At 35.6% G+C, this 26,468-nt stretch overlaps 2 protein-coding genes across 8 annotated transcripts in view; both read right to left on the reverse strand.

The window, feature by feature from the left end:
* Window positions 1-26,468, reverse strand: part of znf711 (ZFX family zinc finger ZNF711) — a 280,678-nt gene that overhangs the window by 39,926 nt on the left and 214,284 nt on the right. For 2 of the 4 annotated variants that reach the window (NM_001105523.2, NM_001365610.1), the window contains exon 1: window positions 5,262-5,517. The exons of the other annotated variants lie outside the window; for them this stretch is intronic. The gene's annotated coding sequence lies outside the window, so the exon portion shown is untranslated. Of the gene's footprint in view, window positions 1-5,261; window positions 5,518-26,468 lie in introns of those variants that run through there. 4 annotated transcript variants of the gene reach the window in all.
* zgc:66447 overlaps window positions 5,740-26,468 on the reverse strand; it is a 31,316-nt gene continuing 10,587 nt past the window's right edge. For 2 of the 4 annotated variants that reach the window (XM_087280184.1, XM_087280183.1), the window contains exons 5-8: window positions 26,062-26,199; window positions 21,309-21,599; window positions 6,684-6,978; window positions 5,740-6,596 (exon numbers count right to left, since the gene is read on the reverse strand). In XM_087280184.1, coding sequence (XP_087136310.1) covers window positions 6,527-6,596; window positions 6,684-6,978; window positions 21,309-21,599; window positions 26,062-26,199 — 794 coding nt within the window. In that variant the 3' untranslated portion in view covers window positions 5,740-6,526. 4 annotated transcript variants of the gene reach the window in all.

Raw genomic sequence — 26,468 nt, forward strand, 5'->3', positions numbered from 1 at the left:
GAATCAAATTATCTACAATTTTTTAATTAATATAATCATTTATTTATATTCATTCATTCATCCATTCATTCATTTTCTTGTCGGCTTAGTCCCTTTATTAATCCGGGGTCGCCCGGGCGGAATGAACCACCCATCTATTTTTAATTATAAATGAACATAGTTAGGCACAGAACAATGTAGAAAACATTTATAAGTGATTAATGATTGAAATGTTGCTGGTACATGAAACAATAAAATGATAAATCTGTAAAATACTTTTTAAAACTTGATCAAATTTATGTGAAAAATATGAGTTGTGTTATTCATCTTGTTATGAATTTCTGTCACTCTCAGCGTCCCAATGTCTAATAAACCAAGCTCATAATTTCCCCTAACTGCCCAGTGTCTCAATTTATCTACAACTAACTTATTTTTCAACCTAACCGATTCACAACCTTGGGAGGTTGAGAGCTGATTGAAGCATATCATATAAATACGGATATTAACTGTTGCACAACCATATTATTTAAAATGATTTGTTTCAGTTCATTAAATGGACATTACCCAAACCTGAAAATCAACTCGCAATTTGAAAAGCATAATTTGAAATGCAGCAGGGATTGATGCAGCAGAAAGATTTATAACATTTTTAACCAAACCATATCTTCTAATGCTTTTAGATATGACTACATTAACAAACTACATCATGTACAAACATTAAAACAAATCTAATAAAATTTATTGCAATTGAGTCTTTTGCATGCAGCAGTTACTCTGTCAACTGTGGGTGACCTATGCCAAGTTCAAACTGCATGATTTTCAAAGTGGTCATATCACACTGCATGACTATCTGGGGTTGCGTTTCGTCGCTGCTTTGTTTACACTGCAAGATGCAATAAGGTGTTTGGAGAATCGCAGACAACTTTGTCTCGGTCCGCAAACCATGCGAAAAGTTACATGGAAACAAAGCGAGGTCACGTAGTGTATCTTTAGTTGTTATCTACATAATGGGAAAGAATCCTTTAGTGGGGTAGAAAATGTACTTATTTTGCTCACCTGGCTCTTTAAGGGATTTAGCAATTTCCTCACAACTTTTTTTTCTTTTTTGACCTGGTTGTGATATTGCTTAGATGACACGTCAAACAGACACTTGTGTTTCTGCAAAATTGACACTAGTTTCCTCAAATTCTTGGGTCCAAATAGTCTGAAAAGAAGCACTTTTTACTTCTTCCCCATTCTCCCGCTGGCCTGCAGGTACCCATACTATTGAATGCTGCTCTCTCATTAACTGTAGGTAATCGCCGATGTTATTTTCAACCAAACCACATTTACACGGCAAGATTTTAATCGCCAACCGCTCCATATATTTAGCATGTCAAATATCTTACGCATATCAGCGACTCATCTGTGATTCTCTCAGATCACGTCTTTAATAGTTCACGCTGTGTGTTTGTTACTCGCTTACACAAGCACCGATTTGCCCGTGATTTCAGGCATTCATCTGCGATTTCTCAAAACCTGTCAGCGAGTCAAAGTCTGGGCTAAAATCATGCAGTCTGAACTCAGCATTAGACTTTTGTAAGTTTTTGTTCTGGTTAAAATTATTGGGTAAACAGTCACTACTATTTTAGTTTTATGCAAAACTTTATTTAATGATAACAGATGACAATAAAATAAGCACATTAAGTAATGATGACCAATACATTTGCTACAGTATTTGTCAAGCAGTGATAATTGTGTTAAAGAAAATAACGCAAAAAATATCTGTTGATGAACTTTTTTCCAAAACTACGATGAGATGAAGATGGGACGACGCAGGTATTATTGGATATTAACAGTGACTAGGTTTACATAGACATCAGTAATTGAATTATTTGCCCTAATCTGAACAAGACAATAATATTAAGTGTTTGCTATTTGAAAGTTCCTATTATGATCCCATTTTACATGTTATAGCACATAATTCGATTAAGGTCATTGCGTCACCATGCGTTTAATGTAATTTCAGGTGTTTCATTTTTAATTTGTCAACTTTAACTGCAGTTTGGCACTTTTGCTTTTATTCAGGAACATTTCATGCATGCCTGCCGTGACGAACGAGATATTGGATCAGAGTATGAACTGCTGGAAGAGTGTTGTTTTATGGCCCGTTTCCACTAAGTGGTACGGTATGCTTTTATGGCTGTTTCCACTGTCAAAAGGCGTATCGAACTGAACCATACCACTTTTTCGGCAAACTTTCGAAAGGGTACCAAACACAAGACAGGGTACCAAAAGGAGGAGCTACACGTGCAGCTGAACGCTGATTGGTTACAGACCTACGTTATGAGCTCGTGGAGCTAGCCAGAATGAAAAGAAAGGAACCTCTATGTTTTAAATACACAGCCGAGACATTACATCGTAATACTATATGCACAAAATAACAAGTCACGGTTGACCCGAGCTCAAACAAACCTTGTCGTTGTTTTGATGTACAGCCACACAGCCAAGAAGAACAAAATCTGCCGTGTCCTGTTGTTGTTTTACAAGGCCGTCTAAAAGTGAGAGCGGTTTTTGCTTTCTCCAGGGAGCTTGCGATCGCGTCTATATTAAAAAAATAATGAACTACTTGAGCTGATGATAATAATGTGTGGGATTATTGAAGTGTCTCCATCATCTGACCCTTTCAGTAAAGAAAAGGACAATGCGAGAGTGACGCACAAAAAAAGGAGAAGCCCGATAAAACAGGAGCAAATTGTTTCAGCAACCTGAATCATGAACAAACTGCCATGTTTATCATCGCCTTTTGGACTATTATGAACTCTGAATGATGGAATTACTTTCTAACAGAGGCTACATATGCTGGTGAAAATTACAGACACAGATGAGAGGTTTGCACTGACTGTGGGCTATGTTGCGTGTTGCTTTTTAACCCAAATAAGGACTAAATGTATGCTGGTGTAGTTTATTTGTAATTAATAACATATCAGAGACTGTAAGGGGCTGTATGTGTTCATATATGTTCATTTATTTATTTTATATAAGTGCAGACGTTACAGTAGGCTATTTCGCACTCATTGATCTGCAGTTATAATCAAATATGTTTATAGAAAAGTTATTAATAAACATTTATACACAAGTATTTATATGTGTAAAGCATCTGTTTTGTGGGAAAGGCTTCTCATATAATATGTGACCTGTACAGCTTTACTGTAGACATTTATTCGAATGAGAATGACATCGACTGAAACTTCCTGTTGTACACCATGCCCATCAAAAGAGTTCCCTTGGTAATGGAAACGCAAGCCTGATAAATGTGACCTGTACCATACCATACTGTACCAGTCAGTGGAAACTGGCCATTAATAGAATTTGATACAACACGCCAAATGGGAGAAAACCTCTGTATTTCGCAATGCAGGTGTCTGTGGTCCTTTACTGACTCGGTAGATGCAGAGAATAGTGTCAAACAGCTGTGTGTATTTCCATTGGAAAATGCGTCAAAAATCCTACATGACGGAACAGTTTGATTAAGGTGTGTACATGTCTGTACTGCACTTGAATGATGCGACTAAAATCAACATACTCCACGTCTTAATCTAATTTTGGATTAGTCAAAAAATAAGTAAACAAAAAAAAAAAAAATTAATTATACAAAATTAAATTAACAAAATTATAAAACAAATCGGTGTTTACATTACAGACATTATAGATTCAGAGTTTTGCCTTAAAATAAGACTATTGGTGTCCAAGTAAACATACTCACTGACTACTTTAATATGCAACTTCTGACAAAAAAGACTAAAATGTAGCTAAAAAGATTAAATCTTATTTAAAATTATGTAGTTTTAAAATGCTACATAAGAACATGTTTGATATAATAAAAATCCTGATCGTAGTTTACCAATGTAATGTAGTTCCAAATACAACATGAGCATGTTTAAATGTTAGAAACTTTGTCTACTTAGTGTTTTATGATGCAAAAATACTACATAAAAAGGTAAAGTTTGAATGGTTGAGCTTTAATGGTCAGTCATACAGTACTCTGACCAACACTGCAGTGCTGACAAACATAATACAGAGACATCGTAATGAGAAAAAATAATAATAATAAGGTGGAGAAAATAATGTGATTTTGCAATGCAGTGGATGGATTGGAATAATTATTAATCGTATTGCCTATACCAAATTATCAAAATGCACTAAAATGTCAAGACTTTAGTCGACTAAAACTACAATGATTCGGAAGGCTAAAAATAAATAAATGTCAATCAAATCATATTCAAAAATTTTTACAATTGTAATATAATATTAAACAGGGGCCCTTTGTAATTACAGACAGTAAATCAGACAGTATAACAATTCTGTCAGGGGATTTCCAACGTGACGTCATAACTAATTTTGAAAAGGAAGTCTACTATAAATACACAACTGTAACTTTTTAATGGACGCAGAATCTAAACTGTTGTCAGTGCAACGCTCATGGCAGTCGTCATGTAAACTAAACGCTACTATTTTTTTTTTTTTAACTAAACGCTACTACGACCAAGGCTTGGCTAATGATACGTCAAATTGCTCATTTCCGGTTAAGGTTATGTTGTATATTTGATTAATGTATTTCATTATTATTGTTATTCACAGATCTACTGTGCCATGTTTTGTTTGGACCTTTATTTGATCTATAACTAATGAATATTAATTTGTTACGCGAGTTTAACTGCTACAGTTACCAAGCAACGTTGGTGAGACTTATTAATATTCATGAGGTAAGCCTTTATCGTAGTAGGTTTCATGAGCAAGCATACTGGAGAATGCGAAAAAGAGTTTTCAAATCACAAAGTTTGTATGGTTTCAATGTATGTGTACTCTTAACAGCCTGACACAATATGTTGCATGACGCTACCAAATTTTGTTTAGATAATCTCTTAGAAATCAGCCTAAACGTAGTTTAATGCTTGCGCAATTGCAGCTGCGTAAGTGCGCCATCTTGCTCTCCGCCATTACACTACATGCTAATGGGCTAATAGCATTAGCTAACTACCATGTCAACCCGTAATGAGTCTAACAAAATCCATTATTTCATACAACAATGCAACGTGTATACATCTTCAGTGACTTCTCGTAACTGGCCAGTTAATGCGCCACAAACGTGTTGCGCAGTTGTTGTATGAACTAAATTTACGCATGTTCCTGCGCATTAAAACGCATCCTGGCGCTTGAGCAAAACAGAGGGATCAGCCAGGCCCATGAAGGCCGACGGCTACAATTTTATACACACGACGCACAAACTCAAAATGCTTTACCTATTGCCCGACTGCCTTCAATGTGCTGATGCGTTTCGGATCCCCTCGAATCTGTTGCAATTTATTATCATTATTTTTCCAACGGTAGCACTACTGCGGCCTGTACATCGAGGATCCCAAACCATCTTTTCCAGGCCTAAGCCAATCACGCTGCTCGATTTGTTGCATCAACCAATCAGACTTCTCGTTTCTCCGTTTCAGCCAACCAGACTGTTCTTTAACAACAGCAGAGGGAGGGGACAGAGAGAACGCGCGGCTCACTTTACGTCAACACAAACGATGTCACTACGCTTTCTGCCTGTAAAGATCGGCCCACACAGACTTGAACTATTTTCTTCATTTCTTGTGTTCTGTAATATGCAACATATTAAACACAGAATGTACGATCTGTTAGAACAGCTTGTCCACTACTCCGTTTCAAGGTATTTGACCAGCAAATTGCAATCCCTGATAAGAATGATATGGCCTTCCTCTTAGGTTTATTGCTGTAATAGATTTATTGAATTTTTTGAGGCACTCCTTTATCATTGCATACTCTGTGATATTTCCAATTTAACCACCTTAGGGTAGATTTAAATGTAGATTATACAGGCATTAAAAATTCATATTCAAACACCCAGACATAGTGAAAGTGTAATAAACTGCAAGCACTTTAAGAAACAGTGTTCCAGTAGTTATGCACCTTGGCACAATGCTGTGATCTTAATTAAAATACAATAAAAGTAAATAAAAATAAATTATTTCCTTCTCCTGATGTCAATTTTAAACAAAATATCCTTCAGAATTGCCCCATTGTGTCCTGATGATACAGACAGACAAATGTCTGCCTTAACAGAATACAACTACTCCTTCATCATTTAAAATATTGTCTCTTTTTTCTACATAGAAATGACAGATCATTTGTTTAAAAAACATGCAGGATCAAAATCAGGTTATCCACAGTATCTAAGAATTAAATTCGACATGTCACAAAAATTACATGAACTACAGGAGTAAAAATTTTTCATTATTCAAGTTTACATACTTTTTCAAACTTTTCACATGAAAAAAAGGTATGTTACAAGCAAATATTAGCCAACCATCTATATTCCAGTCTCTGAAACAGATCCATTGTTATTCATTATTACTCTTATCAATGGAGGCTTGTTATTAATCATCACTCTTGTTTTAGGACCTCTGTGCTGATTTTCCTTTGCCGTGTCTTCTGAGGCAGTGGTACCACGCTGGAGTTCTCTGTGAAATTTACAAACAAAATTCTCCGAGCTTCAGTAGCATCCATCTTTCCAGGATTCATCAGTAAGGTGGCCAGATGGTTTGGTCATCCCTAGTGACCTACTATGGTTAGAAAAAGAAAACAACATCAATTCCACCTAACTTTCACAATGAGTGTGACAGGGATGTATTTATCTGGTTTTGAGTTACCTTCTAGGAGTCTGTGGAAGTCTAGTTCTGGAAGAAGGTGAAGCTGGCGTCATGCCTCTTCCAGGCGTTTGCCTGGTGACAACAGCAGTCCTGCAGCCTGAATATCCAACACCATTTTTGGAACCTGGGGACTGAACCCTCCTCATTGCTTCAGTGTGCCCAACTTGTGCACTTGGTGGCCCTTTGGCATGCTGTCGCAATGCAGACATAGACCCCACAGGGCTGAGAGCTTTCATGGGGGCTCGCAGATAGAGAGGTGACTGGCCATCACTCCTCATCCTTGAAGATGATGCACCTACAAGAGTGCCATAAAACAAACCCTCATGTAATAATAATATAAGCTTGTATTCATTTAAATAATATCAGCATACTTTAAAGAACATGCACTACATTTTACATGTTAGGCAATATTTTAAAGGGAACAACCCTTGTCTTGTTCCATGTATTGTGACTAAAAAGAAAGTTTTAAAAGGCTCCTATTTTGCTTCTATTTACAAGATATAAAATAAGTAACAATGATGTCTCAATAATGTGTATGTGAAGTTTCAGCTCAAAATACCAATCACATCATTTATAATACCCTGAAAATGTCATTTTTTGGGTCAAAGGGAATTTTTGCTGTTTTGCTTCTGTGCAACACTAGCAAAGTCCAGGGGTACGTTCTTTGTACCTCGCTTAAATGATCTAAGATGATTTGGCAGATCATAGTCTTGATAACTGATCTCTGGCTAATTTGGTTCTTCAAACAAGTTTTTGAATACGATTAAAATGTCTGGATGAACTAATCTGAGATCGCTGCATGTGTTGTGAAGGACAGATCTATTGGTCCTCAAAATCATGATCAGGGGTCCGTTCTTCGAACCTCGCTTAAATGACCTAAGATGATTAGGCAGATCCTGGATCTTTTAATCTTGATAACTGATCTCTCGCTATTTTGGTTCTTTAAACAAGTTCGCGAATCAGATTAAAATGTATGGATAAACTGATCTGAGATCGCTGTGTGTGTTGTGAAGGACAGATCTATCGATCTTCGAAATCATGATCAGCAATGCAACGATTGGCTGACGGCACAGCAGCGTAATGACATCATCTGATTAATATTCAATTATCCATGTGAGCAAAATTACATCGAATTCGCAGTTAACGGTTTGTTAAATATGATACGCAATAACTTTACACCTTGTTGTGGTGTGCATGATAGGCTCTTTCATGTGTCAAGAGCAATTTATTCAGTTTTACAGTTAGAGTGGATTTTCCTTAGTAGCCATATAGTAGAATTATAGTAGCTGTTTTTTTAATCGGTGTAAAGAACAACTGGATGTTTACAAAAGCATCTTGCAACTTTTGTGAAGCATCAAATCACTGGCATATTAACTGTCAAAACATGTTTATGACTGCATAAATGTATTATTGCTTTTTTAAAAAGTTACATATTGTGCATGTCTGTTATACACAAATTGTACTAAAGCGATCTAAAAAGTTCATATCAATGTTTTCTCTTTGCACCACCAGGTGGCAGTCTTTTTACTTTCATTGTGGGGGTGCAGATTGCATACGTTTTATTTATATATATATATATATATATATATATATATATATATATATATATATATATACAGTGTATGTATATATGTATGTGTGTATATATATATATATATATATATATATATATATATATATATATATATACATATAAATATATAGTTTAAAAATATTTACTATTTTCCCAAGTGTATATAACTACTACTGTAAGAAAATATAAGATTTGGGTACATACTTTCTGTATTTTCTTTGCTTGAACTGAGCCGATCTAATCCTGTTAATTGTGAATCGAACCTGCTTCCGACTAGGTTTGAGCTACCAGAACTGTTGCTATGACAACAACTCTCGAATCAGTTTTGAAGACCGAAACGACCCTGGATAATTTCAAATCGTCAATAACCAAATCCAGCTAACTGAGTAATCCACGTACGAAGAACGGACCCATGCAATGCAACAATTGGCTGACAGCACAGCAGCATAATGACATCACCTGATTAATATTCAAATATCCATGTGAGCAAAATTGCATATGATTTGTAGTAAGCGATTTGTTAAATATGATATGCAATAACTTTCCACATTGGTTGTGGGCTGCATGCTTTACACTTTCACGTGTCAAGAGTATTTAGTAATTTATTTAGTTTTACAGCGGATTTCTTTATTTTAGTAGCCATATTATAGTTGCTGGATGTTTAAATTAATTTTGCATCACAAAAGCATTTTGATTTTGAATTGTTGCTTGCACCTGGATATTGACATTTAAAAACAGCAGTTGGGTCAAGAAAAATAAAATACACACATCACTATGCGTTTCCGTGTACTTGTTCTTCTGTCATTTTCAGGATCTACCAGTAGAGTGATAAAGTTCTATGGGTTGGCGACCAGATTTGAGACACCGCTTCTTCTTAAGGTGCAGTTGCATGACAGATCTTTTAATCCCAGTTTCACTGCAAATCCTGTCTTGCAGACATGATAATATGTTTAATACTGAGACATGATAATATGTGCCCATTAATCAATATCAGTAGCTGGGGATAACTGTACTGCTAAGTCATGGTCAGATGTCATTAAAAAAATTGGGCTTTAGATTCTGATTTAATGATGTGTTTATACCAGTCTAATATGGCTGTGTACACACTTTTCATTTAATGCCCTTTAATATAATTACTTCCTGTCTACTTCCCACAATTTATCCCACAAATTGTAAATATTGAGGAAAGCATTAATATTTGACATTTCTTTGCAATCAACAAGCAGTCATCTCGTTATTAATTCTAAATAGAAATTAGTATTGCTTTAATTTATCAGCAAAAATCTGCTAAACATCTCAATGGAAATGATCCGGACATCAGTACAAAAGTTGCTGCAGATAATGAGCTTTAAAGCCTGCTCCATGATGATGCTCACCATTGTGTACATGATGCAGTGCATCTTATGCCCTATATATTCATAATTATAATTTATGTAACTTCCATGCACAGCTGTGTACACTCAAACAGGAATCTGTTTTAATTGTATGAACACTGCATAAACACCTTCACTTCTGTGTTTCTAAAAATCACAGATCCTATGCTTATAAAAATTAACAAGAGAATCATGAACGCTTGATAAAAAAAATTGAGAAGACTCAAATAGATCTACTTTCGTTTCATGCACTTTCATAGCAGCCTAAATTTACACATGCCAATTTAATTTTTTTTTTTTAGAAAAAAAATTAATGTAACATTCTATTTTTAGTTTTCTATTCCAGACTATTTTCTTTATTAAAGTTCTTTCAGAAATGCAAGATAAACTATATTATTAGTAAATATTGTTTTTATTTTTTCATATCTCTTCTGAATGCTGAATTTTGTTTTTCATGTCATTTTTCTTTTTAAAAAATCTCCTTTGTTGTTATTTGGCTTACTGGCTTAAGAGATAAAGTTACCCATATGATCGTCATCTCCACAGATCTGAATATCCCTGTGTTTCATACAGATTATCCTACATAATTTGACTATTTGTTCCCCACTTGAATTGGTTAATCTGCAAGTCTAGACATTTTGCTCTCTATCAATCTATGTAAATGTTTAATTTCTGTTTCAAGTTCATTTTCCTTTTAGCTCGAGATTACAAAGATGGTGCCAGGCAGTTTACTGGCTTGCAGTCACCTCTCACATATATGCTTTATATGTATTACTGTAAACATTATGGAAATTCATGATAGAGACATTTTTCCTACGACAGCCAAACCCTGCTTAATTTTTCCTGTTTGGAATTTTGCAAACCTTTCATGATTGAAGACCACTTCTTCACAGGTGCTTTACTGTGGTTACTTATCTCTCAACAGGATGCTCTCTTCATTGTAAAAAGGCCTGAGAAAAAGAGTACAGTGCAACTGTCTTCCTGCTAGGCTTAAGAGATGTGGGTTTTCTTCACCATGGTTATTTCGTTAGGCCTGGAAACTTCAGTCCACTTGGTTTCTGAATGATATTGGAACTGCAGCATGTCAGTCTTGTTCTACTGTTCTCAAAAACACATTGACCCCTTTTTACTGATCATTAAGATAGCATTATGCCAAGAGGGGTGTAGATCCTTAGAACCTTTGGTCCCTGGATTGCATAAAACTAGTACTTTGGCTCACTAATACTGGCTTGCAGCAAGTGCAAATTACTCAACAAAATGTTTAAGTGATTTTATTATTTTTTTTACATCACAAGGGTTTTGATGAAAACCTGGCACTAGCCACTAGTGGGTTGAATTCATAAGCAGATTTAACAACAGGGGACTGAGATTACTTTTATTCTTGGATACTAATGGGCCAAGGCAAAGGCCTAGCCATAATAATTTTAGTAAGCTTTTTTAGTAAGCTTATACCTTTCATTCATTTATTTTCCTTTAGCTTAGTCCCTTATTAATCAGGGGTTACTAACTATTCCGGCATATATTTTATTCAGGGGATGCGATTCCAGCCACAACCCAGTTCTGGAAAACACTAATACACTCTCACATTCACACTCGTACACTGTGGCCAATTTTGTTTACCAAATTTAACTATATCGCATGCGCTTGAACTGTGGGGCGAACCAAAGTATCTGGAGGAAACCCACCTCAACAAGGGGAGAACATGCAATCTCCACACAGAAATGTCAGCTGTAGGGCTCGAACCAGCAACGTTTTTGCTGTGAGGCGACAGTGCTAACCACTAAGCCACTGTGCTACCTTTCACTTATCGTTATTCTATTTTTGAGCTACAGATATTAAAAATTTAACTATTCAGATTTGTGACTTGTGCTCTAATTTACTGACAATTTAAAAGGAAAATGTACAATAAAAATATATAGTACACTTTAAAAAAAAATTTCCATACATTCATTTATAGAAAATATAACAAGAACTTTATTCATGAGTTTGTGACCCTTCTGTGTAATGCTTTACTGTAGAAAAATGATTGATCTAGGGCACAGGTGTCAAACTCAGTTCCAAAAGGGTCGCAGCTCGGCACAGTTTAGTTCCAACCCTAATTAAACACACCTGATCAAACTAATTGAGTCCTTCAGGCTTGTTTGAAACCTACAGGTAAGTGTGTTGGAGCAGGGTTGGAACTAAACTGTGCAGGGCTTCGGCCCTTCAGGAATTGAGTCTGACACCCCTGATCTAGGGGGACTTTAACAATCATGTATGTTGCCATTGTCTTTATCCCATGAGCAAGTTTGTACAACACGTTGACTTTTGATCTCATTGAACATACCAGTGGACCTTCACATTCAAATACGCATACCAATGATTTTGTTTTCTTATAGACTTTCTGTTTTTGTAACTTCAGTATTAAGCAAAGTTGTTTGTCTGATTTCACATAATACCTTGGGGGTGGGGGGATGGGGGTCAGGGGCCACGTACTTTTGAGAACACATTTTAACATATAGATCACAAAAGACATAAAACATTTTTTTTCCTGCATCACTCTGCAGTCTTCATAATCAAGATAATTAAATAACTTAATATCATCTTCCTTGTTCATTTGACAAGTAACTTTGTACTGGTGTAGGAGAACACATTTCTAACGTTCAAGTACATCAAGGCACATTGTTGCACCTGTAAACTTTAACAGATAGGCCTACAGTTAAAGTCGACTTATTTTGCCCTCCCATTCATTTAAAATAATGTTTCTGAAATTTTTCAGCGTTTCCTAAAAAAATGTAGTCACAATAAGTCATATTTCTTGGTGTTTATTTTGTGAATAAACAAAATTTTTAATTGAAATTAAATTAAGGTCAATATTAAAGAGTAGGGGTGTAAACCTTCATTAGCCCTTACCAATCATGGCCTCCCAATCATCCCCATCCACGGAACTGGCTATATCACTCTCTCCACTCCACCAAAAGCTGGTGTGTGGTGAGCGCACTGGCACTGTTGTCTGATGTCTTGTGGATGCCATCGCACCCCCCTCATGATTGTGAAGCACTTTGGGTGTATGGCCATACACAATAAATGTTCTATATAAATACACATTACTTTCTTAATTTCTCAATTAAAAGCAAATGTTTTTAAATCCAGTTCTTCCCCATGGTTCAACCAATGCGCTCAGGCAGGAGTGTCAAAGCAAAATGTAAAATTAAATATATTACATGTCTCCTTAAAGATAAAAAAAACCCTGCTTGTATATCAGTGTGCTGGAAAAGAAGTTGTTTAATACCTTCGATAACATGGTTAATCTCAGGAAATGATCACTTCCTAATGTTAATCCTGAGCTGTGACCAAAGTTTGTTTTTTTAGCATGAGGTCTTAACCACATAAGTGACTCAAACCTTCTCCAGTATTGAAAGCCACAGTGCAATGTGAGTGCGGACAAGCAGAAAAGTGCAAAGAAGGTAGGGACAAGGATGACCATTCTGGTTTCTGGATATCTGCCTTCCTTCAATGTTCAGCTCCAACCCTGATCAGACACAATTAACCAGAGCAGCACATGTTAAATATAGGCGTGTTTAGAATAAACAGGGTGTGTGTTTGATCAGAGCTGGAACTGAATCCTCCAGGTAGGCAGTAGTGATGCAGCAGTTCTCTGTAAAAAATTTGCATCATCCTGTTGTCCTCCCAGGGTTCTGTACGCCCTGTGATCTGCAGTTCCGAATATGCATTTTTAATATTGGTTTGGTGATTGCATTGTATTGTATGGCAACAAAGCAAAAAAAGTTCAGCCTTTGTACACTTCCGATTACCTTTCATATGCACTTCATAGCATGTAAATCTGTTAAAGACAATGCGTTTCGTCATGTGACGGTATGTGTGGAGCATTGCTGTCAGTGTTTAAACAGACAGTCAATGTAAATTGAGACAAATACGAAAATGAATGCATGCCGATTATTTTTTTTTGTTTGTTACAAAAAAAGTCTAGATCAGTGGTCACTAACACGCGGACCAAGGTCTATGTCCAGACCCAAAAGCATCCCATACAGACCCGGACATACAGTAGGTCTGTTACTTGGTCCGCTGAGTGTTCTTCCGCACCCGATCGCTCCAGCTATTAGTTTAGTAAATAGTTTTCTTCTCAATTGTCTGTTCCTGCTGAATTAAGACAGAAGAGCCAAACAGTTTCTCTTTGCTTGAGTTTCTTAAGCATTTCATTTAAATTAATAAAAGATCATGCAAATCTACAGTCATATGTATGAAGCCTATTGCATTGTCAGGTGTTTGTTTCCCAATAAATATGTATAATGCTCTTGGAAATTTTTTTTCTGGACATGGCAAAAACTATACCATACCAAAGCTGGGATCGTGACACATACCAAAGCGTGAATAGAAACATTGCACCCCTGGTAGGTAGATCCCAAGGAACATGACTGGAAACTGAATGTCATAACACTCAACAAGTGAACTCATCTATTCACTTCTGCAGCCTTGGGTCTCGTCACACCCCATGTAAGCAGAGTGTATGCAGTGCGTTTTTTAATCTGCACCCATGTTAACATATTACTGCTTTCATATCGCGTTCCAAAGTACAGTAGCGGTGTGTGGCAGAGCAGCAGCAGCAGTGATGCAATCAAAAGCTAAATCCACATCACAGGCAATTGTCTTCTAAGTGTACCTTAAAAGACAATAATGAATGACACCCGTCTAATTGTTGATACTTTCTATAAGATCTTCATAATTTGTAATGTAAAGCCTTGGAGGTGAAGTAGCCACAGCCATTTGTGCAGATAGAAAATGAAAGTAAATACTTTTTAAAATGGTATGGATGGGTGGGTGGAGTTGGTTTCTGGTTAAGTTTAGCTTTTTTACTTCTACAAATTGTATAGTTTCAAAGTTCATAACAGAATAACTATAAAAAAACATGTAAGATTTATAAATCTTAGCGATTCGTTGCTGTTTTCAGCCCAGTGCAACCCTAATTTTCATGTTTTGCACCACGTTGTTTAAATAGAATAAATAGATTTTTGTTTAAAAAAATCTATTTGCACCATTTTGTGGAATCATGGGTGTTTCAGTTTAAATTAGAGATGTGTTGAGGCACATCAGTGGCGCATTGCTATTTTTAAACAACTGAAATAGACTGCGCCATTGACCATCTAAAAGCAGGTCTAAAGTCTGGCTTAGAATGCCTATGTGGGTTCAAATGCTTACACATTTCTTTATACACACAGAATGTACTTCAATACACAAATATCTTTACATGTAAAAAATAATAATAATAAAGGATTAATATGTTACAAAAATTATTATTTTCTACATAAATATAAGAACCACTGCCGGTATATTAATGGCCGCCCAAGTATATTTTGTGGGAACACATGAATAGAACTATTATTATCATCCTTTTACACTTTTTGCATTTGTCCAAGATAGCCAAACATTTGCGAGTGATTAACAAGTGGAAAATCTTCTTTTGCTCTATACGTTTCCTACTGCCGGTTCTGTGTGTGCGAGAACTGTCAACAGTCATGTGCTCTGCAGACCGGCAGAGACGCACCATTTGCGCCAAAATGCGTCCGATAGTAGTTTCTGAATCTCCTAAAATGTCAAGGATTCGGGTTTTACTTTCGGTTTCTCAGTGGTGTAAAGTAACAAATTACAAATACTCAAATTACTGTAAATAAGTAGCTTCTCTCAGGAATTGTAATTAGTAAGTTTTAAAAATATGTACTTTTACTTTCCCTTGAGTACATTTTTAGTGCAGTATTGGTACATTTACTCAAATACTTTCTTTAAACCTGCAGTCACTACTTTATATTTTCTTGTCTATGGGGAATAGAAAAAAATCAGTCCTGTGAATCAAATAGCACATAGAAGATAAATCCCATTATAATGAACTACCTCAAGACATGGGCGATTTATAAATGCAGCAAACTGATTGCAAGCATTAAATGTGTCCAAGTAGATGTCCAAGACCCAGAAACTTTTTAGATGCATATCAACGATGAAAAGATGACGGATGTTTACTGTGTGATGACCGAAATGGCCCTTAACACCCAGCAGGCATAAGACACCAAAATAAACCAAGGTCATGGACATGTTGGATTTTGTTTGGAAATGAAAATCAGATTCGGTTGAAATCAGAGCCCAATGTCAAGCCAACATCAATGTCAAACGTAAAAATCAACCAAATATCAATGTCTAATGATGTCACAACTTGATGTTGTGTGAAGATTACTACTATGACATCTATCAGATGTTGGATTTTGGTTGCCATACCACAGGAATAAATTTCAGTATTTGATGTCAATATGACAACTGGTCATTTAGTTTAAGATGCTGGCTCGATGTTGGATACACCCTAAAATCAACCAAATATCAACATTATTTCACGTCGTTATTGGACATCAAAAATAACGTTGTCCTTAGATGCTGGCTAGACATTGAATTTTGGTAACCTGACATCACAACCTAAATCTAACCTAATATTAACGTCTTATGACATTGTGTGTGCAATAACTAAATGCATTACAGAATATTACGTTTACACACATTCACAAATTACATGTAAATGCATCAGCTTTTTACAGTGTAATACTGACTACTCTTGAATACTTTTGAAAGGGCTACTTTTTACTCATACTTTGAGTAATATTTACAAAACATACTTTTACTCTACTTGGACTACATTTTTAGGTAAGTAATGGTACTTTTACTTGAGTATGATTTCTCAGTCCTCTTTCCACAACTGCGGTTTCTAAAGTTGCTAATCAGGTGGTTTCTAAAACTAAATCTGTTAGTGTTGTTTTCATTCTCTTATATCCAGACCTGTAGCTGCCTGTCAGCGGAACGGAGTGACTGACAGCTGATATTAATTAATCTATTCACATTCTGTTTTAGCGCAGTGGGCCAATAGAAAGAGCTTGAAGGCAGGGCAGGTATTGCGGACTTTGTTTACTGCAGCAAGTTGACATGTCAACTGTTTTAAACCATTCCTGAGCGCTTTGTTTAGTGCTTTTAGGTGCAACGATGCTTAATGCTTGAATGCCTCCTGATTCCGCACATGTGGTGAACATTTTGCTGTGAAAACTGGTGCAAGATATCAATTTTATGCACTTGCACAAATGCTCCCAAATATATTTTAAGGTCGCATGGATAAAATTTCGGGCGCATATGCGACCAAAAAGGTCACAATTTCGAGCCCTTTATATACATATTTATATTTGTTTTAATAAAAACAAGTTTAGATTTGTCCACCTGTTGGGTTTTAGAGACGTATGTGTCACTATATAAGGCATAAGAATAGGACAGATTTTTGACCAAACTTTGTTATTATTGTTAATCTATTCGTTAGCTGGAAATTAGATCTCAATTTATAAATGGTTTTGAGACATGTCTTTGTGCTTAACAAACTAAATTAAATATGTGGGCTAATGAATGCCTTCAGTGAAGTGCGTACAAACACAATCATTAAGAGAATAAGCACAACCCTGTTAGACCATGCGCCAGGACGCAGGGTGTATTTTTCTGTCCTTAAATAGCAAAAGTGGTTTTGATACGCTTTTGTGCCATGCACTTTAGACTTTGCGCATGATCATTCAAATAGAGCCCATGCCAATTCCAAACCCTAGTTTGATTGTACCCCTCGGCTAATTTGTGGTCACACAGTCTTTTTATCCTTCTGAACCCTGGTACACTTATGTCATCAAGCTGCTGTTTGGTGTACAGCTGTTGCTAGGTGATGCATGCATATCATGTACCTTCTACTTTTACTGAATATTTTAGTTTTGTTACCAAAACCAAAATACAGAGAGCCACTTGCATCTACAGTACCTGCCACAAAAAATATATATTAAAAACGTTCTGAACATCACGCAATATCTGCAGAAGTCATTTTTGGTGGAAACAAGCAAACATTATTACTGTTTGCACTGGGTCAGTCCCGCTTGTCGCTAATATAGGCGATACACAGACACACATACACAAATGAACAATAAGAAAACTTAAGTTTGTTGTACAGTATGTGGTACACTTCTTTTATTTGGTAGAATTTCATCTATATTAGAAGTGAACCGTACTAGAGTTCGCACAAACCGTACCCATAGTATATACAGAAATCAAAGAGTGAAATTCAATACCTTTTAAGATCTTTTTTTAAGACACTTTCCATACATTTTAAGACCTTATAACCACTTTAGGTTTTAACCAGAGGCACTGTCGAGATTTGAACTTACAGTATATTTACTAAATATTAATGTAAGAAACTAATCCAAAACTAAAACATTGTTCATATCCTGAATAAAAATCTATTAATTCAGCAGGTTGGTGCCAATAGAACTGCAGAAATAATGGTGTTGACCTGGTTACTGCAGTAAACAAGGCAGCATGATGTCAAATCTAGTAAGATTTTATTGATTTCATAAACTAGACTGTATCCTGATATTCGCAGATTTAACTCAGGCAAACTTTAGAGTACAACCATACAATGCATAATCAAAACAATATAAAATTTAATACCTTGCAAAATAGCATTTAAGACTTTTTAATACTTTTTAAGGGCCTTAAATTTCTCTACATTGATTTGTCAACTTTTAATACTTTTTAAGACCCTGCGGACACCCTGATACCCCAGACCACCTCTTTTAGAAAACAGCGTTCACGCTAGCTAAACGTACCTCACACTAGCTAAACGTACTATACTCGGACATCAAACGTACCCAGGTGGGGACCAAAAGTGCAAGTGGGAAAGCACTTTATAAGTGTTAGACATAGTATGAGAAGTGTCTAAAGGAAGGAAAGAACATTAAGGAAGGAGAGAACTAATAATAAACATTAGATCAACAAAGGTTTAGAGTGAAAAAGACAGAAATGAAACTTCCATGCTGGTGCTCTTAAAAGAGTGGGTTAAAGACACAACATCATCTATAACCAAGGACAAAAGGCAAAAGGGTGTAAGTGCAGCAGAGGAGTGGGGGTACCAACCTTTAGGGGAGTGGGGCAGGCAGGACGTGCGGTTGCCAGAACTCTGTAAGTTAGCCTCCATGCTGCGGCTGTTTCTGACTGCCTCCAAAGAGCGCAGGCTGGTGCGTGGGGTCAAGTTAGGCATACTGTGTCTGAGCTCCTCTGAAAACCACATACACGGCCAACTTAACACACTACTTATCCATTAGGAATATTCCTTTCTCTTAAATGCAGGGTAAATATTGTAGTTTTTTTTTTTTTTTTTTAAAGAGAGCTTGTAGGGCTGGGCGATTAATCAAATTGAAAATGCAAAGCTCAGATTGCCAATTACATAACGAAAGGGTGTTTCTGTAGTAGAAATCCTTTATAGGCCAGAGGGTGATCTTACAAAAATTCATAAACCCTTCCAAATACACATGTAGAAACCCAGGGAATCCCCTGGAGAAAGCATTTTTTTTACTAGCAGAAGATTTTACTGTTAATTTCATTGATTTAGCATTACCACATATCACATGACCACAGAACCATGTCACAGAAGGATTTATTTCAAACACTAACCTGAAATTTTAGGTGAATTTAGGGAATAAAAATTTAATAAAAATAAAAATCACAATATTGCATCTGGTAATGTCACCGCGAATTTGACAATAATGGCTGTGTGTTTTGTGATTATGAGGAGACCGCAAATTTACACTGCTTTTCAAGCTGTATACTCAATACTTTGTATTATAGCAGTGTAATGTCTTCCTTGTTGTCACGTGATGAGTCATAAATAAATATTTACACAAAGGGAGGAGGTGTACTCACTTCAGTGACATACTGTATATATATATATATATATATATATATATATATATATATACCTTGCCTTCTAATGCTTGCACATTTCAGTAGATAGTAATCTATTTGTGGTTTGGATTGCTTTTTTTTTTGAGCATACAAGTACATGATATCTAATTATTTCATAAAAACTTCAGTAGGTAAGGAGTGAATAAAAATTTACAGTTATTAACCCAAACAGATTTTCTGTTGGGTTTTTAGTTTGTTGCATTTCGTCACCAAAAAATAATACCAAACAATGCACTAAGTGCCTCATGTATCAACACTGCGTACGCACAAAAAATTTTGCATATGCCAGATTTTACGCTCACTTTTCATCACCACTTCCTGATTAACTGGTGCCAAATATCAACGGTAAAAACGGAATTTGCTATGGTAAAAGAAGCTACATGAATCTTTTCTTCATTTAATAAATGACTTGCGCCTCAGAAGGCAATCCTAACATGCAGTGACTGCGTGGTGGCACTTGAAGGTGTGAGACATGGAGCAGAGACGCTCCTGATTCTGTATTTAATAATTTAATAACACTAATGCTGTTAAGGTGTTTTAGAATTACCAAAACAGCATTTCAGATGTTTTACAATGTGTTCAGCCAGCTGGTTTGTCCATTCGCACACAATTTTATCATCACACGATTTATTTTAACAAAATCATATGACTTTTTTAATGCGCATACAGGAATTTGTCCGGTGTTTCCATCGTAGAATATGAACATATGTTTTTATGTTTTTTATGCACATTTTTAAATGTTTATGTGCATGTGAGCGTTTCCATCAACAATTTTTTTATGCGCATATCAAAAATGTGCATAAAAATATGTGGCTGGAAATATGACGCACTTATTAAGACTTGTCACCACCTACTGGTGGTTTTAATTCATATTCACGGTCTTGTATCAGCAGCACTTCTACAGCTACCAACTGAAGTTACAGAACAGAGAGAAAATGTTGAAACAGCAATTCCCTTGGTCAGTCTTAGATTTAGTTAAATATTATTCAGTTTAATAAAATGCTTTTGTAAATAATTGTTGCTTCTCATTTTTCATCCTAACCGATTTTTATGATAAAATCTTTGGTTGTTATAAATGTACAGATTAGCTAGGCATGTATTTAATAACATCTTTACTTTATAAATAAAATTATGTTTTACTTGTTGCAAAATGTGTTTGCTTCGAGTAGCAAAAATTGCATGATCGAGATTTTACATCCGCCTCATTCCCATTAAAATTACTGGGAACAACTTTCACTTAAATATGCAGAACAGGGAATCAAGATCAGACAAAAATAAATAATTCTGGGATTTTCAGTTCTTCTAGTAATTAGGATTATGTTTTATTCAGGTTTCTGATGATAGAATTTCAAAAAATGTAAGCAATTAATCGTTATATTGGACAACTAAATAGATTTTAAATAAATAATACCGCCATCCAATAGTACTAAAATATATAGATAACATCCAACAACTTACAGTATACATGTGTGTATGCTTTTCAATAAATTAGCCTGGCCCTTATTGGTTGTTTACTTTTTAAACATGGCATATGACGACAAGGTGTATTGCAATTTCATGATAATCGTTTTGTTAATTGTGATTAAATCAGTAAAAAGTTGTGGCTAATCAAAATAAAATTAATTAATAATTGATATCCTACTGACTGCAAAAAATAATGTCTGAAAACATAACATAAAGAGATGAAAATGCATCACCCCTTTAAATGGCAATTTTCTCATTATACAAAACATTTGTATAAATATAAAACAATAATAATTATTTATGTGCATAATAGTGCATCCAATATGATTTTATTCATCACCATGAAAATCAAATCTGCTGTACATTGTCCAGCACAAAACCTTGAAAGCAGAAACAAATCATACAAAATCAATGCCCTACCTTCACTTTTAGCCCCTGCACCAGCAAGGGAACAGCGGGACAAGCGTGGACGTGGGGCAGAAAGGCGGTTGTACTCAGCCAGTGTACTGGGGGAAAGGCAGCGAGGAGAGCTGTGGGGTGATGGAGAGTAACGCTGCAGATGCTGCGGCAGAGAGCAGCATTCATCCTCCTCATCCTCCTGACTGTATGAGTCAAATTCCTGATCACTGTAGGTTCCTCGACGTAAAGACTGCAGGGACGCAGATGAGCTGCGACGCGAGGCAGAGGTAGATGCGTAGTCCTGTCGCAGACCTTAAAATTACACAAAGACCACTTGTTAAATGACAAAAAAAAAAGTTTAATATAAAAATGCAGATGGTAGAGCATCAGTAGTATAATGAAAAGTCAAGTTGAAGGCTCTAAAAGATATTTATATTAGAGGGTTGCACGATGTTGGAAAAATATTATATTGCAATATTTTCTTTTTCTGCGATCAATATTGTGATATGAATACAGTTTCAGAAGATGGTTTGAATAGCTTATTTTGACAGTCTTTTGGGGAGTCTAACAGTATTCGGTACAGAAATTGAATAATCACAACGCAAAAATGCTTTTCTTACTTTGTTTTGTGTTGTTTGTAGTCCAAATATAAAAAAAGACCAAGTATAAATATTGTTTAGATTTCACTGTCAGAAGAAATAAGAGAAACCCAAACTATTTTTGTTTGTTTAAAGGAAATTATCTGCCAGTGGGGTAAGTAAAATAATCTTGTTTTCGCTATAAAATGTAGATAGAAACAAGATAAAATTTCAAAGTAAGAAATGTTTTTTTTTTTTTTTTTTTTTTTGCATAAATCACATAAAGTCCATATAAATACAGTGATTTAATGCAATTCTGCAGGTCCTGGTCAACTATAATTCAGACTGGACATTGCATACCTTTGCGATGTGACTATTGCGTATGCGTACATTACGATATCGATGCTGAAATGATATATTGTGCAGCCCTAATCTATATCAAGTATTTTTTGAAAGGTAGTCTACAGCAGGGGTTCTCAACCTTTTCCACTTCGGGGCCCACTTCTTTCTTTGATAAATGTTTAGCCTACCTGTGTGACATTTTCTCCAAAACGTTTTTATGAATGGTTGTTGAGCTTTCTATTATTTTTTACTAAGCATTATCAGCATTTTATAAACTAACAATTTTTTTTATTTTTTTTTTTATAAAAAAAAATAGTTTGCAGCTGGCTATTATTGTAAACATTAGCTCACCAATCTCTGACATATCAGGTGCATGAAATTACTCACAACACATGCAAATAAAAAAATTCACTGCAAATAGCAGACCATAATGGAAATGTGTTGAGGGACCCTAAAACTAAAAAAAAATATAGATTATTTATTAGATTTTATGGATATGCAGAATCATCCCAATTCAACATTATAAATTCTTTCCAAATAAAAATATTAAGTCATCTGGTGAAACTGTATTCGTATCGCAAAATAAAAAAATATCACAATTCTAGATTATTGCTATATCATGCAGCCCAAGTTTAATGGTTTATAAAGAAATTTCATCTAGTTTGTCACATAATAAACCTTTTGTGCTTTCACTCATTTGCTCAGTTTAATCCTTAAAAGTATTCTTAATGCTGAAATAACTTCATTCCATAGTTTACCTAATCCAATCTTGTTGAGTTAGTTTGTTTTAAACAAATGACATAGAAGAACAAAATCATTTCAATACTCTACATTCATTTGTATTTTCATGAATAAACTATGTAGGAAAAAGTGTAGGAATATATCAGTACACAAGTTTTAAGATGTATAGTGGTTGTTTTTAAATCCAACATTATGTCCTAGTTTTCCCAGTGATGGGTTGCAGCTGGAAGGGCATCCGCTGCGTAAAACATATGCTGGATAAGTTGGCTGTTCATTCTGCTGTGGCGACCCGATTAATAAAGGAACTAAGCCGAAAAGAAACTGAATGAATGAATTATATCATAGTGCTTGACAAAAGCATTCTTGACAGGTAGGAAGAGAGTGACTAATAGGATGCACGGCCCCTGATGTTCATAAAGTTTGCTGCTTCATAAAGCTTGTTGCTAGTAGCAATGAAGGATCAAACAACTGATGCGAGTAACAGAACACCAGCAGCAACTGGCTAACGTGGATCCCCTTCTACTCACAATTGGAGCAAGTTAAAAGATCAATGTAATCATCTCAACCAATAAAACTATAATATCTCAGTCAGTTGAATTATTTAATTAATTTGCAAAGACAAAGATATGCGCCTCCTCAGCGAAAGCAGGACTTTGATTGCATAGATATTGCTTTTTGTCAAATTTATTACAAAGAGAACCAACTTGTGTTTCCACAGATGGTGAATTGCTTTTGCGAGATTACAAACAAACAAAAGACTGTAGATTTAGGCAACAGATGTGCGGCAGATCATATCACCTGTGCTCAACACAAACCATTTAAATGGTGAAAGCCTGTGTGTTCATGTTCGTTCTCGAGCTGCGTTTGTTAGTAAATTTTGGTAACACTTTACTTGAAGGGGTGTTCATAAGACTACATTAAACCTTGATATTTTGTTTTTCATGAATGTGAATGAGATTTTCTGCATGCTTATAACAACTTTATTTAAGTGTCATTCACTTTATGACATTTTAAATGCAAAGATGACATTGTTATGACAACTTGACCGAAACAAATACATCAAAATCGTTTTTGTCTTTGTCATGACAACTTGATATCACCAAAACAACAAGACATGTCATAAATCTGTCATAAACATGATTGTCATGAAGCCATTATAAATATGGCATGAATTTTAGGGTCATTCTTCAATTACAGTGGTACAAGCAAGCGGCAACCTCCCGCTCTCCCTCTGGAAGCCAATACGGAAGTACCTGAAACTGCAATTCATTGAAATTTCAGTAGCCCTGGCTCCATATGGAGCAAATTTCTATTGAGCCCGTGTTAGAATATCCTAATTTACAACAGAAAAGAGGGTGTTTACAGCCTGGTACAAAGAACGGCTTTGGTTCATATAGCTAATATTACCTTTCATGACAACTGTGGGGGGGTGAATTTTTTTTATATCTCATCCCTTTCCTTTATATTAAATTATATTAAGTCTGCATAATTAAGGGCATAGCCACTTGAGTGACAGCTAGGTCTCGCTGGTCACCGTCATTTCAACTCAGCTGACTCCCGCTGATTAGCCGCTGATCTCGACATATTCATCGTATTTTTGTGTTGTTTTATGTGGCTTTACACAGTCAGTTGTCTTTTGGAATTATTTCTTACAATTTTCAGATGATATGGCATGATGTGTGCACTTAATTGTGCTCACAAACCATTCACATGGTCTCCATTTCTTAGGTGAGTACAATTATTTACTTGTACACCATTTTTATAAATGCAATTGTTTTATTCAAGATCACTTATAATTTTCTTTAGAGCTGTAATGCACTCCAGAATCTGACAGACTGATTAGCTGTAGGCTATAGAACAGTCATCTGAATAGTTGTCATACAGTGTTATGCTAGATTGCATCTATAGTCTTGCATTTACTAACAAGGACTATATCTGAAGTGTTTGGAAGTAATTAGCACTTTCCTCCTGATGAAAAACGTCATAAGAACAATGCTTAGCGGCTCGATGTGTTACAACAGTGTATTTAAAAAGTCTAAACACTTTATTGATATAGTGTACAACCAAGCACATGTGGTCAGAACACAAACAAATCGCAGGTGATGAAGGTTTAAGCGTTTCTCCCATAGGAAAGCCAGGCTAAGCACAATGCCAGCATGCATCTGTAGCTCTGCACATGCTCCGCCTATTTGCCCTTAATTGGTATCCCCCGGTTGGGGCGATGATGCGCGAACAAAATAGTGACAGTTGGCCAAGCCTACTGGTAGCTTTTTTTGGGGTTTTTCATAAACATATGGGTGACGTCACGGATACTACGTACATATCTTTTACAGTCTATGGGTACAAGCTGAAATTGTCATTCAAATATCAGTAAATATTAATGAAACTGTTCAAATGATTTAAAATGACACGTTAATGAGATTTTAATGACAAATACAGTTTGTTCCACTGAAAACATGATCAAAAAATATTCATGGCACATAATGCCTCATGACAATCACGTTTATGACAGATTTATGACAAAATATATTGTTGGTAATGTCAAGTTGTCATGACAAAGATAACAGGTTGTGACATATTTGTTTAAGTCAAGTTGACATAATGTCCTCTTTGCATTTAAAATGACATAATTGAGACAATCATACTTAATAACAGAGGTCATAAGCATGCATAAAACCTCATTCACATTCATGACGTGTCATGATTATAAATGTTTCAAGACTAAACAACCCTCCGAGTAAAGTTTTACCAAACATTTACTGATGAGGCAGCACTGACCCAATTGAGCCTCCAGCATCTGTCATTGCTGACAACATCCCTAATGTCAAGACCTTGGTATGTTTATAACAGCTTATATTGCATCCATTCAATTTGATTAAAGAATCCTGAAAGCACTTTTTCATTGATACTGAGCACAAGTATCTAAGCACAATTTACGACTAATTTTTAAGCAATTAAAGTAAACACATATGGTCCTCTGCATAAGACATGCAACCTCTGTCTTGTGATATGTATGGTATCACCAGATTCTTGTTGATGCACAGTCCTAGAATAAAATTAAAAAGTAAAAAAACACTTATAGTCAAGAATTGTGTCTCATGAATGATACTTACTCTCCTCTTGCAGGCGAGCCATTATCTGAACATCAGTCAGATCCTGAAGCTTATAGCCCATGGAGATGGATTCATCAGAGCTTAATTCACTGTCAACAGAGGACTGTGAGCTGAGAGCAGAATAAACCCCCATGTAACCTGTAAACAACAGAAAGCAATAGTCAGCATGAAATAACTAATAAAAATGATAATAATTGATCATAAGCAATAGAAATCAATTAGATTATTAACCACATCTGTGCACACAATATGTCCTTTCTCCTTCAGTAAGTGAATAGTGAATTTCTATATGTAAAACACTTCTGGAAAATAATAAAATACACATATTGCTTGGGGAAATGCACACGTCTTAAATATAAGAAAGCTGTGCAATTAGCTTCAAATAAGTCGATGAGCATTTAATGCAA

The sequence above is a fragment of the Danio rerio genome, chromosome 14 (genome assembly GCF_052040795.2).
Source record: "Danio rerio strain M-AB ecotype USA chromosome 14, GRCz13ab, whole genome shotgun sequence".
In the NCBI taxonomy this organism is placed as follows: Eukaryota; Metazoa; Chordata; class Actinopteri; order Cypriniformes; family Danionidae; genus Danio; species Danio rerio.